This window comes from Mesoplodon mirus (assembly GCF_964341445.2).
Source record: "Mesoplodon mirus genome assembly, chromosome: 9".
Classification (NCBI taxonomy): domain Eukaryota; kingdom Metazoa; phylum Chordata; class Mammalia; order Artiodactyla; family Ziphiidae; genus Mesoplodon; species Mesoplodon mirus.
In genome coordinates, this window is record NC_138985.1 from 24,871,668 (window position 1) to 24,890,469 (window position 18,802).

Genomic DNA, 18,802 nt, shown 5'->3' on the forward strand with positions numbered 1-18,802 from the left:
GTCAGCTGTTCCAGAGGAAGGCCTCAGCAAACCCCTGTGGGAATTCAGGGGAACTTGCCACCTTGAGTTCTCAGCCTCCCTGATACATTGCTTGGTGGGTGCAGCTCCCCTTGGGATGGCCCATGCCACCACTTCACCCCTTTGCTTTACAGTGGGCACTTGTCCTCCAGTTTTTCCATCTTCCCTATTTAATGGGGCATCTAAAAGCAAACAGTGTGTCTCAGATTTATGATACTCCAACAAGAGTGCTCCCCTAAATGTCAACAAAGGCAGTAATGTGTGGCAAATTGCTCTTCTATCTCAAAGAAGGTGTTAAAGAATGCTGGAAGATTCCCAGATGTCTGTTTTCTCTTCTTTCCAACCAGTGATTTTTATTTCGATATTTTTTGCCAATGGAAGAACAGATTCATTTTTTGAAAAGAAATATCCTCAAAATTATGGAGATGGATAAACAAACTGCTCAGGTTGAAGGCCAAGGGAAGAGCCTTCCCCTCCTGGATGGACTGCTAGGAGCCCCAAGGCCAATAGCTCCTGATCCCCATTGCGGGGGCACGGTTGGTGCTTTAGAATGCAGACTTTGTCCTACCCTCTGGAATCCACTTGTCTAACAAATTCCCCAGGTGATTCGGGTCCATAATTTGAGATAGAGTTGGGGAAAACACCTGACTGAAGAAAGAAGCTTGTGTGACTCAGGCAATACATGGAAATTTGTGGGAATATGTTCACTGGAAGAATTTCTCTCTTTGTTTTCCCCTGACATCTCAAGAGATACTTAGATTTCTGCCTTAAATGCAAACAAAGCAAATGACAGATTAAAGATATGTATTAGCCATATTTCTGGAGCTGAGAACACTGACTGCATGTGAGATGGTTACACATCATAATCTTTGAGGCAGAACTGATTTTGCTTGTTTGGGGCATTGCTGCCAAAATAAAGGCAAAATTTCCAGAAAGTCTTCACCTTCTGTACTTTTTCAAAATCCCAAGTCCCCAAAATGCCGTTTCCACGTACTTTACAAAAACTTCTGTCTGCCGGTGCATGCTAGGGATGCTGTTAATGAGGGTACCAGGAAGAGTTCCTGACCCTGCATCCTTGCTTCAGCTGCCTTGGATGTTATTACTTGGTAGGGGGTTGGAAGGAGGGAAGATGTCCAGTTTTACCGACTCAAATTCTTCTGGTTGAGTTGTTCTAGATTCCATTTTTTTTCTTCTTCTAGGGATTTCAGTGGGCAAGAAAAGTGAACAGTAAATACAGAGTTAGGGAGGCAAAGGCTACATACGTCAGGGAGCATGGGATTTCCTTTTCGGTGTCCCATGAGTTCACTGATTTGTAAGACTGGGGCTGATCTGGGAGTCACTGTCCCCAATTAAGGGACAAAGCCATTTGGAGAACTCTTAGCTGCCACCTGACTATACTCTAGAGACAACACATCACAGAGTTCCATGGACAAGGTAACCTGATACCCTACTTGGTTACTTTCCTTAAAATGTCACCAAGCTGTGCAGTGTTGGGGCCGCCCAAGGTCAAAGTGTAGAGGAAACATTCTCTCACCACAGAGGCAAACTTGTGACACAAAAGAAGTGTGCTGTGGCCCTTCCCCACCTCCCATCCACTTTCCCTCGACCCCATGTCCCTGGTCTTAAAATAACTCATGGCTCACACTCAAATTAGCATCTTTATCCTCAAAATACACATTTATATTTCATATCAGCAGGCTTTAAAACACATTTTGCCTGCAGCAGGACAGGGGTACAACTGTACACACTTTCCCAGGAGCTGAACGATTCATCACTGAGCAGACACCTTCAAAGCAGCCTCTGTAAGCTGGAGACCTGTGCCACCTCATCGCAAGAGCAGGGCCATGGAGGGCATCCCTCTATGAGGGAGTAGTTATCTTCGTTCCAACCCTCAGGGGGAAATAGCTTGCCCCCAATTCTGTTCTGTTAAGAGGCTTTGGGAAGTGGCAGACCTAAGACTGAGTCGGCCATAGCGCTCATTAGCTGTGTGAACTCAGGCAGGTCACTTAACCTTTCTGAGCCCAAGTTCTATATGTGTAACATGGCAGTGATATCATCTATCCATATGGTTGTCCTGAAAAGTTAATTCATCCGGGGACTTCCCTGGTGGTCCAGTGGTTAAGACTCCATGTTTCCAATGCAGGGGGCACGGGTTCGATCCCTGGTCGGGGAACTAAGATCCCACATGCCACATGGTGTGGCCAAAGAAAAAGCTAATTTATCCATTTTAAATGACAGTGCTTTCCAAACTGTGAAGCACTGTCTGATTTTGAACCCAAATTGCCGTCACTGTTCTTGGCCTGTTCAGAGTCCAGCTTCGGCAGCATTTCTAGAGGGGTGTCTCGTGTGCGCCCAGGACTGAATCCACGGTCCACGTTGATAGCAATCCATTGCTCCCACTGCCAGACCTGTGCCCCTCCCCGTCCAGCGGACACAGCATTTTCCTCCCCGTGCAGCCGGCCTCCTGCAGCCCTGCCCATGTCTCTCCCTTTGCTCTGCCAGGCACAGCCCTAGCCCTGGGGACTACACAGCCATGCAGAGTGGAGAAGGATTATTCCCTTCCCTTGTGGGGTCCCAAGGCAGTGCGGCTTGGTCTCCAGTATGCGAATATGGAGAAACAGCTATTAGCTATTAATAATATTGTTATTATTACTATTATTATAGTAAAATACACATAGCATAAAATTTGCCATTTTAACCATCTTAAAGCGTACAATTCAGTGGCATTAAGTACATTCACAATGTTCTCCAATACTCACCACTATCTAGTTCTAGAACTTTTTCATCACCCCCGCCCAGGAGCCCCATACCCACGGGCAGTTACCCCCCAGCCCCTGGCAACCACTTATCTGGTTTTCTGTCTCTGTGGATTCGCCTATTCTGTACATTCCATATAAACGCAACTATCCAGTATGTGGTCTTCGGCATCTGGCTTCTTGCCCTTAGCAAGAAGTTCAAGGTTGCCCTTTGTGTTTTTACTTGGTGCTCTTTCCCTCACTAGGCCCAGGCGTGCGCCAGGGGACTGGGCTAAGGATGGGCTTGAAAAGCCATTACCATCACGCTCTTTGCAGGATTCCTGGTCCCTTGCAGTGATAAACCCCGCCCGCTTCCCTCCTCCTTAGCACGGGTCCTCTCCCCTCTGTAAGTGTATTGCTATAAGGCAACTCAGGTCCCAGCCAGGCCCAGAGCTTGTAATCCTTCCCAGCGGACTCTCAAACCCAAGCCTTCAGTTTGCCAACCATGCCCACAGATCCCCGAACCTGGAAAGTCCCAGAAAATGCTGACACTGAGCCCCTGACTACACTGATGATAATAGTCTGATGTTGTACTTTGTGTTAACGAAGGTGAGTGAGCGTGTTGCTAAGAATCACACTTCCTTTAGCATTTGAGTCCTATTTGGCTTTCTGTGAATCCCAGGGTGTTTCAGTACCTTGCAAAGTACAAGAAACGTTTGTATTTCTCCAGCATCATTCACGGCCTTGCCCTTCATGGGCAGGTAGAGAGGATGAGTTTACTTTCCATTTCTCTGCCTTGGAAGTAATTGTATGTAAAGCCCATCCCATATAGTTCTGATACCTCTGTGGTGGAGCTTTATTTATGTGCCTGGTTTCCTGAGAACACCTTTAAAAAGGATCCCAAAGAAGAAAATGTCTCCTAAATTAGTTGATATATAGAAACTGAACAAATGGAGACATGCAAGCTTCTTGACTTCTCCTTTGTGATATTAAATTATTTATTTGGGAAGTTCCAATCCACTCTAGGAAATTCCAAGTTCGATAGAAAATTGTTTTGTGTTTTCTTTTTCAAAATTGTAAGTTTTTAAAATTTCAAACATCCTAATGAAAACTTCTGTGCCTCTCTTTTAGTTCTTTCATACCTACTGTTAATGTAGTTAAATTTTATATTAAACATTGGCCCATGGAGTGTATAGTAACCAGACATAGAGGAAATAATCATAAAAGGACATAAATACCAGGGAAGAAAGTAAAGCCTTAAATCTTCTGTGAAATAGGGTCAAAGCTTTACCCCCAACAATCATCATTTTATCTGCAAACATCCTCTGTAGTTCAAATATGTCCTCGAACCTTCGTAACTTGTATCTGTATCTCAGTATGTTTTGTACAATGAGCGATTTAGAGGCTCCATATTTTAGCATTTTTTTGCTTTTGTTTTCATATTATTGTGTAGGTGCCTTTGGCATTTTTTAGACCAGAGTGGCATTCTTGTACAGCCCCCTCATGCTTTTCTTTGCATCCTGTACATACCTGAACATATTTTGTTGTCCATCATTTCTTGCTTGCAAATGTCAAATTAGTTCATGTAACTCAAAGAGGTTTAGTTTAGGTTAATGCCTTTCCAGACAAGATGCGGGTTATGGGAAAGACATAGCCAAGCAATGTGAACTCACCAACATCAAGAAATGAAGACATATTTGGGACCACGTCTCATTAGTAGGTTAGGCTCTGCTGCACCTACCCGTCTGCCAATGTCTATCTGCCAGTATTCCCCAGTCTTTCCTGTTTTCAAATGCTGATTTAGATAAATGCTTTTCTAACCAAAATGAAACAGTATGGTATTTAAGTCAACCATGAAAATAAGCACTGACATATGTGCCCCCCACCTGAAAGAAATCAGGACAGGCTTGATTTGAATCAGGCAGGAGGCCAGATGCAATCAGGTTCCCAAAGTCTATAACTCCACCAAAAGGAGAGCTCAAGCCCCACTCCCCCAGGACCCTCCCTCCAGATTGCAGAAGATCCTGGGGGGTCAGAATTGAGCTGGGTTCCCAGCTGTTCAATAAAATGTGATTTTGTACAATAGGAGCAGGGAGAGGGGAAAATGGCAAAACCAGATCATTCTCTTAAAGTTCCGATAAATGGGATGCTAACTGGGTATTTTTTTTTTTAATATGGACTTCCTTTTTTTTTTTTTTTTTTTTTTTTTGCGGTATGCGGGCCTCTCACTGTTGTGGCCTCTCCCGTTGCGGAGCACAGGCTCCGGACGCGCAGGCTCAGCGGCCATGGCTCACGGGCCCAGCCGCTCCGCGGCATGTGGGATCTTCCCAGACCGGGGCACGAACCCGTGTCCCCTGCATCGGCAGGCGGACTCTTAACCACTGCGCCACCAGGGAAGCCCTGGACTTTATTTCTTAAAGCAGTTTTAGGTTTGCAGCAAAACTGAGCAGAAAGTTCCGAGTCCCCATTGACTGGGTATTTTCCAGCCCTCTCTCTCACAAGCCGTCTCTACCTGTAGAGTCCCAGAGCACTCTGGATTTAAATGAAAGGCAGGACGCACACTGGGCTGAGTGTTTGAACAGACCTAGAGTAACTCACTGACCCAGCGAGGACTTGCCATCCCCACTGGTCCAACATGGAAGCTCTACATGGACCTGAGAGCCCAGCATTGGTATTTGGTGCCCCTGGGAAAGGTCAAGCTCTCATTTCATCAATAGAGCTATGCCTTGCTTTAAACAAACCTGATTATATATTTAAAATCTGACTTATACCAGTGGTGAATTGAGAGTGATCCATCTTCCCACCACTTTCAGAGACAGGCTCCCACCTCTCTAAGGTCTAAAATCATCAGAACGGCTCAAAGTTTCTGTTCCAGGCAGTCCATTCTCCACACTGTCCTTCAGATACATCACCTAAGCCATACTGTCATCTGGGTGTCTCTCCAGCCTGGAATATCCTCTCTTCCTTCCTTCTGGGTATAGAATTCACTCTTTTGAGCCCTCTCGGTCCTCAGAAACACTGCCTTGGCCTCTCTAGCCCACAGAGAAACCCCTCTCCTCATTTTCCTGGACCTTTTGGTCAGCTTCCACACTGTTGACCATTTAGGCAATTAACGGAGATGGATCAAGCATCTCAGTTAATTAGCAGGACTGTAACAGGCCCCCCAAACCTGATTATTTCTTACGAGTTAATCTTATATCCACAAATATACTATAAACTCCTTAAAGTCAGGACTATGTCTCCCTGTTAAATCCTACATACCACCAGACACAGCACTAGTGCCTAGCTGGTGTTTTCGTTGCAGAAAGTGATTCTTAATTTTACAAAAATAGTCCCTGGTTGACTTCCTTACAGAGAAGCTTCTTCAGATGTGCTCAACATAAGGTTCAAAATACATATATTTTTTAAGAACATCTTTGTTGTATGAAGTCAGGTGTATGATATGTCACTTTACAGAACCATTAGATTCTTTTTTTAAAGGAGCTTTTTTTTTTTTTTTAATGGGGACTAGTTTAATGTTGCAAACAGGAGTTACTACTTTTGGGAATCTTGACTAATTCTAAGTAGGGGAGGAACAGGATAGCATTGCAGCCAAGGCCTATGGGTTCAACATTGATCCTTATGTTTATTTGTAGGCTTATTAGAAAGCTTTTAGGCTGATATGCAGGCAAAGAAAAAAGTGAACTTGTAGCTGTACTTTTCTCTAGATCATTCTTTGGCCGAACTGTTTTCCTGCTGCAGAAATTGTTCAGGGCTAGATGGGCACATGAGAACAAATATAGTGAGCTCGGTGTTAAGACAACTTATCCCACCAACGCTTACTTTTCACAGAACAAGGAAATCTGGAAAGATGACTTCATCCTCTCGGTTCCTGGCTTGTCCTTGAGGTGCCAGTGTGACCAGTCAGCACAGTGCACAGTCGCTGACTATAACCCTTCCGGTGTGGGGCTGTGTCTCTCTGATGAGCAGGCAAAAAGTTCAGACTCAAGCTTTTGATTCTGCAAAACTAAGAAACATGTACTATCTTTAAATTTTTTTTAAAAAACGGTAGAAACTTGAAACTCAATGTCTAAGCAAATTGGCGGAGGTCTGAAGCAGCGAGTAGAAATGACACCATAAGTGGTATCGATGATGAAAAGGAGATTACGAACACTTTAGCTTTCTGTTCTTAACTCCATTTGAGCATTTGCCAAAAGAATTAAATGGGTTGAACTTTAAAAATCTAAATCAGATCTTGAAAGTCTACGTGTATTTCCCATGCAGTGTGGAAAGGAAGAGAGGGAGAAAGTACTTAAAAATTACCTCTGTTCCTAGTACACCCGCTTGGTTTGCTCCGTCCCTTTGGAAGTAATGCCTGATGGGTTACACTCTGGTCCTCCCTAAATTTTAAAATTTCCCCGAGAAGTGCCTCTTGTTCTCGCAGTGCCCCGCAACCCTCTGAAATACCACGGAGTTTCAGGGCATGAAGGTAAACTTTTTCTAAGGCGGAGCCGTCTCGGCTCGCGGGGTGCCGGCTGTCAAAGGCACAGCACGCGGTTTGGTCGTGTACGTTTCAGCTCCACGTGTTTGTTTCAGCTCCACGTTCCCTCTGTCTCCTCGCAGCTACCTCATCCCTCAACTCCCAACTGCAGCAGCTCCAGCAACTGCAGCAGCTCCAGCAGCCGCCGCCGCCGCCTCCGCCGCCGCCGCCCGCCCCGCCGGGCAGCCAGCACCCGCAGGTGCCCCCGCAGTCCCAGCCGCCACCGCCGCCCGCCTCCCAGCCGCCGCCGGCTCCTCCCGCCCACCCTCACCCCCAGAACCGGAACCAACCGTCTCCAACTCAGCAGAGCTCCAGCTCCCCTCAGAAAGCCAGCCAGTCTCCGGGACACGGCCTCCCGTCGCCGCTCGCGCCACCCAATCCTCTGCAGGTACGCGCCCCGCCCCGCCCCGCCCCGGGCCCAGGGGACCGGGCCGCCGGGTGGCGCCCTCCCCGGAGGCAGAGGGCAAGCCAAACTTAGCATCCACTTCCGCAGCGTCTAATTCAAATTGATCTCGTAGAAGGAGGGAAGGGGGAGCAGATAGCGGGCAACTGGGGATGCATGTAAACGAAACAAATAGAAACCCATTGACGTTGCCCTCCGAAGGATAAATGCCATCTGTTTCCTCCTGTGAGAGGCCAGCACGGTAAGTGCGCTTGTAGCCTGTAATAACTCCACTTGATGATACTTTCTGAAGGCGGCAAAGATAGCATCCAATTAAACGTATTCCTAGCAGAGCTTTGTAGGCCCGTGGAGAACTGCCTCTCCTGTCCATGAGGCATGGCGGTTATTCCTCTATATGATGAATACAGCAGTGTCGTACCTTCAGTACTCGGTGCTCTTTGGTTTCTATTTTTCCAAAGACTCTCTGGGGTTAGGAAGGTAAAGAAATTTAACCCCGGTCTTATGTCCCAGATTCCAACCATTACTCCATGGATTAACAAGTACTCTAAATTCATGCCGAGACCCTCCACAAATATGCATCTTTATAAAATAATAAAGCTTCCATACATTTACTTTATCGCTGTGAAGCTGAGGGCATCCAAAATAGAATTTCAGGCTAATCATGAAAGCTCATCTTTAATCTACTGTCATCGGGAAGCAATGAACAGGAGCATTCAGGAATATATAATTTTAACATTCAGAAGCTCATTTTCAACTTAAATGCCTTTAAAATAAATTAGCTTTAAAAGATAATGGCTCTGATGTCAACAGACCAGATCCAGACATTAATAGCTCAGTTTTGGACTTTAGAAACATAATGATGTTTTCTTCCAGGAAGGTTTCAGATGATTTAGTACATTTGTAGTGCAGTGCCACATTCCCACAGAGTGGAAAGCCTACGCACTCATTTCAAAGGCCAGCTCACCTCCCTCCTTGATGGTGGGCGCTCACACTGCAGTCACTGCAGCCCTGCCCCTCCCGAGGACCAGAGTGATGTTATCCTTTGGTCCGAAACAGCCAAGTATGCAGAGTCAAGATAAATTGGCACGCAGACAGAAAGGCCAGTGGATTAGAGACTTAGTGTTCTAGAAACGATTTAATTTGTTGTCCCGTAACTTTGTTTCTGTGTGTTTGGCTTCTCGGTAGTGGCCCAAATTTTCTTGGAAATGGGAACATTCGGGTGAGATGAGTAATTGTTTTCCTTGGTACTTGGGTCATGGCTACTTGCAGTTTGAGCATTTTCTCGAGTTGGGTTTGAAGGTGTATTTTTTAAAATCTTACAAGTATGAGACAACACAATACCTTTGACATAAGACTGAAATGAACACAAGCTAAAAAACTCTTGCTTGTACACTTGACATCTATGGGGAGAGTAGGTCTAATCAAATTTACCAGATGCATGATGAGAGCAATCCTAATGTTTTCAGCATTTGGAATTCAACTCTGATTATTCCCAAGAATGGGTTTAATGCTTTTTTAAGAGCAGTTAAATTAGATCTATCTCAACACCATGTGATTAAACATTTCCTCTACACAAGCCATCAAAATACGTGAAATTACCAAAGAAAACATCCTTCTCTGAGGGATGAGATTACTTAGTCCTGCCCCTAGTTGGCCTACTTAGTCCAGTATTCTGTAGAGTGGAGTGAAAGCTTTGAGTTCTGTGGACGTCAGCCTTCTCAGAACACAGTCAACATCTTACAAATCTCTATCAGCCAGTAAAAGGCAAGTGTAGACTACCCATTTGAATAGCTATTGACAGGACATTAGATGAGATGACCGCTCAGCCTCATGAAAAACAAATTCTATGAGGAGAATTTCCCAAAGTTTTCCTAATAGTTTCCCATGGAAATCCGGGAGCTGTTTTGTTTTTTGTTTTTGCAACAAAAGAAGGCTCAGAATCACATTTATTTCTTTATAACCCTGAGAGAATATTGTAATTTTTCACTGTTGGAGTTTTAACTTACAAACTTACTAAATATATTGATGAGATAATACTCTAACTTCTTCTGTGGGTCTAATGAATGACCACTGAATGGGTGATGTGGTGAAACTTTAAAAAATATTACTGAGTAGATAGAGAACTAATTTTGAATAAGTCTACATTAGTAGGCATAAAAGGATTTTTTTTTCTTTCACGATAGGCATGTGTAAAGGAAACTGAGAAAGCCATGGTTTTGAAATATCAGTTTTTCTCTACACTAGCTGAAGGGTTTTTGAATTTGTGGAACATGGAATGTTTGAACTTTTGAAAAGGAAAACTATTTAAAAGGAACTGAAAGATATTTAACTCTCAAAGGTAGCGATCTTTATGAACTAGAATGAAGTGTTTGTGTTTGAAGGTTTTTAAGAGACTAATGATGAACTAAATTCATATATGACAGCTTAAATTCTATTTTACAGTTCTTTATTTTCATGTGGGCTTTGTCTTTTTACGTTATGCAAAATCAGTCTGAGACACGTTAGTTTAGAACATGCAACCTAGATTGTCAGAGAAAGCCCATAATTCAGAAGGTTTTTTGTTTAAAAAAAACCCCACAAAACTTTGAAGGATAATAATCATTTCTAAAACTGTACAGATGCTGTCATATCGTCAGAAAAAATAATAAATGAAAGTAGCTTGTATAGGTATATTTGGTGAGGTTATTCCTCAAGATGAAAAAAAAATTAATAGTGCTGGCAGGTAGTAACACTCTAGACTAAAATTCCCCAAATACTTCTGGTCAGGTTTTTGTCTAATACTGCAATATAATCTGTTTTCACTCTTTTACTGAAGTCCATGAAATGGATTGCATTTCCAAAACCAGGTTGTTGTTTCAAGACGGATATGAGTCTAAAGTATTATCACTTCAGAGAACTAATTTTGATTGCTCAAGGTTATGGGAGGGCTGGTGGTCCAGCACGGATACCAGAAGCTGGCCCCTGGAAGCCTGTCTTAAAACTCTTCACAGAGAATCAAGGTCCACTCACCCACAACTTCATTCTCAGGAGGGATGAGAAGTTCTAAACAGGGATTATAAGTGCAAACGTCTTCAGGGGCCAGGCAGCCCATATAAATAAGTAAAGCAGACTAGAGTATAAAACCCAAAATGAAAATTTGAAAACAGTGTGTGGGACAAACAAAATTCATCTGTGAGTTGAATTTAACCATTAGGTTCCAGGATGGATATCAATCCATACTCCTTATTTTTGCACAACCCACCTGCCACAGGCTGCATCAGAATCTAAAACCAGAAATATGGAGTGTGTTGGGTAGAAGCAGATCAGAAACATAAGTGGAAGCAACTTCTTTTTTTTTTTTAACATCTTTATTGGAGTACAGTTGCTTTACAGTGGTGTGTTAGTTTCTGCTTTATAACAAAGTGAATCAGTTATACATATACATATGTTCCTATATCTCTTCCCTCTTGCGTCTCCCTCCGTCCCACCCTCCCTATCCCACCCCTCTAGGTGGTCACAAAGCACCGAGCTGATTTCCCTGTGGAAGCAACTTCTTGAGGGGAAAGATATGGTCTAATCATTCCTGGGTAGAAAAAACAATACACAGGTTTAATTTCAATATATGATATTGATCTGGATGAAGACCCCATAAGCCTAAGAATGGTGAAATACCTCCTTCCTATGACCTCTGAGATGACTTTTCTTGAGACTTTTCCTTGGGAGTTTTTAACTTGTACTAAGGAAATTCCAAACATTGTGTGGAAGGCCTGGTATTTTCCTTCACGAGTGATCTGGGAATGAGCTGGACATAGTTGGAACCTAGTCATGGTGCCATGGGAAGAGGGAGCTTGTTCTCATTCTGACCCTGCTTCCAACTAACTCACAAATGGAACAAGTTCTTTGGACTTCATTTTCCTCGTCTGTTAAATGTGTGCTGAATATGATTTTTAAGATCCTTTTCAGGTCCTTGAGTCTATGATCTAAACGTTGGTAGGCCTCTAGAATTTTATTGGATACTGAAAACCCAGTGGTCCTGAAGATTCTCTGAGTATTCTTCAAGGTCAGGTTAATTTCTTCCCACTCAGCTGGGTGGCAGAGTAGAAAGAAAGTAAGAACAAACATAAGTGGGGTAATGATAGCAGAAGCAGATTTTATCTTAGCCAGAGAGTCCAAATTAAAGTCAAGTTTTCATCCTCAGAGAGTCACCACTGTAAACGCTGGTCCCTGATTGCATCTTCATACCTATACATTAGAGAAGCTTAAGAAACCAAATGCTGCATTTAACCTTGGCCTTCTGCATACCGTCTTGCATGGCAGGAAGCAGGATCATCTTTTCCTTTTCTTGTTGTATTGCACATTTTAATAAAAAAAAAAAAACAGAGGGAGAGAGAGATAAGTGGAAGCAGTTAGCGGGGAGAAAGCTACCTGTGCTTATATGAGGAATGAGGAGCACGGTCACCGCCTCAGGGGTGAAGTTGCTCGAGAGAGAGCGTAAAATTGTTCTCGACCATGTGCATTTGCTAATGTAAAGGTCTTGGTACCACTCAGGCATCCAGGAGTAAAACTGCATTCAGATTCCACCTCTGCAATGCAGCAAGCTCAGCCTCCTGATCTTCTCATGTGGGATGTTTCCCCCTCCCCCAGCAAACTTTCAGTACTACTTTCCAGAGTGATGGAGAGGGTGGTATATTATCACTTTTTAAAACAAAGAGCCCAAGCCCTCAAGAAGGAGTTAGACCTACATGATTTCCATCCTTTTAAAGCAAATGGTCTCCAAGCGTGTCTCCTTCCTATAGAAAAGGCCCAGTGCCTGGGGCCAACCCCCTCTCTCCCCAGCAGTTAGTCTTAATTTGACACAATATGAGTCAAAGCTTGGTGGGTCTAAGTTTCTTTTTCATCTATAAATAGAGAAGGTAAAATTAAATACTTTCTGGAACTCTTTCCCTTTTATTTGGAGTTTTATGTTACAAACCTCTAAAACTCACTTGAGTGACCTATGCAGGTACAGGGGAGAAAAAACTCTTCTTTTCCTCTATTCTTCCTAGGTTCTCAAGCTAGGGGCCTGTAAAGTAGACTAACAAGGGGCAGATTAAGAAGAGAAAAACAAACAAAAGTTTATGACACATGCATCATGCATACACACGGGAGCACTTAGTGATGAGCAACTCAAAAGGGTGGTTAAAACTCGGGCTTCTATAGCATCTTAACAAAAGAACAGTACATTTTTAGAGAAGTGACAAGACCAAGGAAAAGGACTGTGAGCTTCTAAGTGTGGCAAACTGTGGGAAGGCAAATATATGGGGAAACTAATGGTAGATAAGCAAGATTTGTTATACAGATTCTTCTGGTGCCATCTCTGGGCTGATAAGGGTCTAGACTTGTCTCCAGTAATTAACTCCTGTCCTTCCTGGTAGAGAGGGGAGGGGAGCCACCTTTACAAATTTATGTCCTGCTTTTAGGCAAAACAGGAGGTTGGCAGAGAGCTTTTCTTGTATCTACTGATTCTCAGTTCCCGTCAGTGCAAAATAATCCTCATGTCCAAGTGGCATATTTTGGGATGGCATATTCTGGTACCTTTTGCAGGCATATTTATATAACCCCTCTGTGGTCATTATAAATTCTAGTAGAACTCAGTCTACACAGGGCTGAATCAAGTGTAAAATTCTCCTCGCCTGGACCAAGACTAAGATAAGACAAGTGAGGCATTCATTCTCAGACGCAGGATTCAAAGCGCACGCAAAACTGCAGTCATCAAGAGAAATCATATTTTAATTCAGTCTTTAAAAAATCAAAATGAATGCCAAAATCCATGATGAACTAAATATCACATTTTAAAATATAGGATCAGTAACAGTATTGAGCCATATTGGAGTCTGAGGCAAAAGGAAAAATCAGTAACACTGATTTTGTTGGTCATGAAATTTTTGCATTCATTTTGACTTTTAAAATATCGCATTAGATGTTCTTCATCGTGATCAATGTGTGGGGGGCACGCCCTTAATTTTTTTTTTTAATTGCACATTTATTTATTTATTTACTTACTTATTTTTGGCTGTGTTAGGTCTTTGTTGCTGCTCGTGGGCTTTCTCTAGCTGCGGCAAGCGGACTTCTCATTGCGGTGGCTTCTCTTGTTATGGAGCACGGGCTCTAGGCGTGCAGGCTTCAATAGTTGCGGCACACAGGCTCAGTAGTTGTGGCGCATGGGCTTAGTTGCTCTGCGGCATGTGGGATCTCTCCGGACCAGGGTTCAAACCCATGCCCCCTGCATTGGCAGGCGGATTCTTAACCACTGCACCACCAGGAAAGCCCAACACCCTTAAATTTTGTGCCTGAGATGAGTTCCTCACTTGTCTCAGCTTGGCTACCAGCTGTGTAAATGATATACTTAGCAAATACTCTCCAAGGTCAACGGCATTCTGTCCACTGGAAATTTCAGCCAGGTGTTGGATGCCACTTTCTAGCTGAAGTTGAAAATCGTACCAAATTTTGCACAGTAGAAAAACAAGTGCATGTTGGATAATGGATTGGTACAGGGAGGTGCTGTAGAAACCCATCCTCCTGTGTATTGTACAGGTCTAATAAACCAATCACTTTTTATTGAAATGAGATGTTATGACAATCAAAAAACTTCTTTGGCTGATATTTTTCACTGAACTAATTTATGGTTTATGAGATTAAGTAAGTTTGGTGAAAATGTCAGAAGGATTACTATGTAGACAACATTCTCCCAGAGCAACCCAGGCCATGAGGACCTTTTAAAAATTGGAATTGTCCACACGGAGTGAGTAAGTCTTCCTCTTAGCCAAAGGAAATGTCATTATTAATGGATGAGAAAATGCATCCAAGCCCAGAGAGTTCTCATGAAGATTAAATATAACATACTAATGAAAATGCTTCATAGGCTATACATTTGTTAAGCAAATGTTAATTATACTACAGATATGAAACAGTATGACTTTATTTCTGTTTATTTGACTATCCAGTACATGGAGGGCTTCATTCATGATTCCCTCATTCAGCAAGAGGTCGGGTGAGAAACGGGAGTCCCTTTATCCAACCGTATTCAGCCCTGAATAAAATAAACAAAACATATTTAGCTACATTCTTGGCAAGGGACAACTTTTCCTTTTATGAAAGAAAGAAAATCTCCTTTAAAAAAAAACCCTCAGTTCAACATTACTGACATTTCAAAGAATTTATTAGAAGCATTTGAGATCCAGGAGGAACAACAAAGTTTATATTGCTTTGAGAGTAGCAGGGGGAAAAATTAGTTTACCAAGTATATACTTATATACTGTGGTACTTCTTTGTCATCGTCTAGATGTACCATTCCTGGCTACTGGTCCATAGATTAGTCAAATCATGTAGAAAGGGGTTTAGCAAAGAAGATGGTATGTTCACACCACTGACTTTGGAAGCTCACATCAAGTAGCAGTGGATGGAAAGGATGCCAGACTCAAAAGGGGCCGTGGAAAGATTCCTGCAGCATTTGAACACGGCAAGTTACACCTTCTCAAGTAAACAGCACCACTCTGATCGCGACAGTGGGGCAGATCCCTGGCTTGTCTGCAGCAAGTTCAGTGGTGAGCGTGGAGCCACACACCCAGCTTGGGTCCCATCACTGTCTGTTGGATGTAGCTGATAAGCTAATCCTAAAGTCTAGTTCAGAATGCTTCTGAAACAGTTTTGCCTGCATGTGCATAGATACAGGTGGCAGTGTGAGCTGCCCAAAATGGCTTTTATAGAATATTGAGCAGAGTTCCCTGTGCCATACAGTAGGTCCTTGTTGGTTATCTCTTTTAAATATAGCAGTGCGTGCATGTGAGTCCCAAACTCTCAGTCTATCCCTCCTCCCCGCCTCCCCCCGGTAACCATAAGTTCATTCTCTAAGTCTGTGAGTCTGTTTCTGTTCTGTAAATAAGTTCATTTGTATCATGTTTTTAGATTCCGCATATAAGTGAAATCATATGATATTTGTCTTTCTCTGTCTGACTTCACTTACTGCCCTTACTATCACTTCATGATAATCTCCAGGTCCATCCATGTTGCTGCAAATGGCATTATTTCATTCTTTTCAATGGCTGAGTAATATTCCATTGTATATATGTACCACATCTTCCTTACCCATTCATCTGTCGATGGATATTTATGTTGCTTCAGTGTCTTGGCTATTGTAAACAGTGCTGCTCTGAATGTTGGGGTGCGTATATCCTTTCGATCCATGTTTTTCTCTGGATATATACTGGGATTGCTGGATCATACAGGAGCTCTAATTTTAGTTTTTTAAGGAACTTCTATACTGTTTTCCATAGTAGCTATACCAGTTTACATTCCCACCAACAGTGTAGGAGGGTTCTCTTTTCTCCACACCCTCTCCAGCTTTTATTGTTTGTAGATTTTTTGATGTTGACCATTCTGACTGGTGTGAGTTGAAGTTTTTAAAAGTCCACAGGCTTTTAAATTGACTCCCAAAGTATAGGCTTGCAAGTGAATATTCTCCAGATTGTAAAGAAAGCACTTTTGCCATTATCTGCATTTATTAAGCACCTATGGGGTGCACTGTGGCCTTAAGCAAGGTTTGCAGAACAGCATAATGCCATAGGGCAAGCATGATCTTTCTTTTTTTTTTAATATTTATTTATTTATTTATTTCTGGCTGCCTCGGGTCTTAGTTGCAGTGCGCGTGCTCTTTGTTGTAGCGCGGGCTTCTCTCTAGTTGTGGTGCGAGGACTCAGTAGTTGTGGCATGTGGCCTCTCTAGCTGTGGCTCGTGTGCTCAGTAGTTGTGGTGCGTGGGCTCAGCTGCCCCACAGCATGTGGGATCCTAGTTCCCCGACCAAGGATCGAACCTGGGTCTGCCACGTTGCAGGGCGGACTCTTAACCACTGTACCACCAGAGAAGTACCAAGCATGGTCTTTAGAAGCAAAACAGACCTGGGCTCAGATGCTGGTTCTGCTGGGCAGTTAGGTGAGCTCAACCCATCCTTCCGAGCCTCAGTTTCCTCATTGGTTGGAGGGTCGATATGAGGATTAAATGAGATGATTTGTATGAGAGTATCTAATTCAGTTCCTAATAGCTGGCCCACAAAAAACATCAATATCCTGCCTGCCTCTTTGCCTTCCTTGACTATAGATATAATCTAAGGAGGACTATGAGACAAAGGGACCCACTTGAAGTTGAACAAAAAGCAAATAGTCATGGGATTTATAATGCACATGTACACCACAAAATTATGCATGGTATACCACATGAAACCACTTACAAGCTAGAATGCGGCTAATAATGACACGTGAGTTTTGTCGCATCAGAGAGGTTTGGAGGTTCTCCGATGAGGGGGACTTAGCAGAGGGAGGGTAGAGCTCATGCCATACAGGTCAGGGCTGCACAAAGGCCTAGGAGGCGTGTGGAGATTAAAGGATTCTCACTTCAACCCACAGAACCTCACTTTCTTCATCAATATAAATAAGAACCAAAATCTCCTATTTCCTTCTAAATTCCCAAAGTTGTGCTTTTCAGTGTGTGAGTAAACAGGAAGAATCTTGGTGTGGCTGACTCTGCCCCTCACTAGCTGTGTGACCTTGGGCAAGTCACCTAATCTCTGGGACTCGGTGTGTCACTTATTACATGGAAAGTTTATAGTAGGTAATCTTTAAGTCCGTTCCAGCTTTACAGTCTATTTATGAAATAACACAGATAAGGTGGTTTGCATTATGCGGGAAGAAAGAACTATGTATGTAAAACACCGTTACCCACAACACATATGTAGGGCTCAAGAGATACTCCTGATGCTATTTGGCTAATATTTGCAGTGTGTTTTGAAATTTACAAAGTGCATTTTTATATACATTATTTCATTGGCCTCATGGGTTCACAGTTCTAATAATCATTAGCATTTTTCAACGGTATCTTATACTCTCTAAGGACTTCAGCCTCTCATTTCCTCCTCCCAACAACCAGAAGAGGCAAAAATCATCTTCATTCAGATTCAAGGAAATAAGAGTGTTAGAACGTTGAAACAGCTTCCTCAGCGTCGTTGTCAGACCTCAGAGCACCTCCGTTTATATTTGACCCTCTCTGCAATGTTCATTTGGGTTGTTGGTGAAATATTTTTTTTTCCTTATTTGGCTTCCAGCATTTTCTAGGGCAACATTTCTCAAAATGTCTTCTACAAAATTATAGTCCAAAGAGATTTTATTGAAAATGGATTCCATAGTTTTTGAAATTCCAGCTTTTTTATTTTTCCCCTTTTACACAAAACAAAGTAGAAGAAATAATACAGGATTAAAACTGCAAAAGTAGTTAATTGGTAGAACACACACACAAAAATCCAGATAGGAAGACAAGCTTATTTACAATGAGGCAACACATGTAAATTACGGTAGTTTGTATACAAAACCTTAAAAAAGAAAAGTCTAACATATGCTACATGAGTGCCACTGTTTACAGCAATGTTGAAAGGGAAAAAACAACACTTATTTAGGAACAGATACACCACGAGGTCCAGGTTTTACAGCATCCGTGCAATAAATTCACAAAACTATATGACAGCTAGTTAATCAGTTTAAGAACTGTTCCCAAATATGTCACATTTCCAGCCCTCAGAGGTTCATTCCTACAGATTTCAACTACTCCATCTACTGGGACCAAAAGCAGCCAGTGTTACCATAAAATGAGAATCTTGAGGCTTACCTTTAAAGGCTTATTCTGGTCTTGAAAAACCAGTAGGATTTTCTACTGAAATGAATCTTGACTAAACACAGGATGAGTTTTGTTCTTTATTGGCTGGTCTTGGAGTGGAGGTCATAGACATGACTCTTAACCTATTATGTATGTCCTTTAGTTTCAGTTAGCTGAAAATCTGAAATTAAAAGTATGCTAAAAATCCTAAATACCATCTTGTGTAAGCCTGCTACTAAAAAGCCTTTAAGGATGTACTAACTTCAAGTTTAAGTGCAAGGGAACAAGAGTTCTAAGCCTGTCAGATTCCCCATTTGGGAGGAAGGATCCATGTTTCCAACAAATTGCTAAATTCTGCACAAGGGAGAAGCCAACACATACTAGGCCATGGAATTAGGTTCATTTTATTCCATGAGGATTCTTCTCCCACGGTATCGAAACAGAAGGAGGAGTGAATCTTAATTGGTCTCT

General features: G+C 42.6%; 1 protein-coding gene across 1 annotated transcript in view; it reads left to right on the plus strand.

Moving 5' to 3' along the window:
- POU6F2 (POU class 6 homeobox 2) overlaps positions 1-18,802 on the plus strand; it is a gene marked incomplete at its 5' end in the record, with an annotated part of 465,857 nt that overhangs the window by 338,780 nt on the left and 108,275 nt on the right. Inside the window, one exon of the mRNA XM_082631907.1 lies at positions 7,356-7,660. Within this exon, the coding sequence (XP_082488033.1) occupies positions 7,356-7,660 (305 nt within the window). The remainder of the gene's footprint in view (positions 1-7,355; positions 7,661-18,802) is intronic.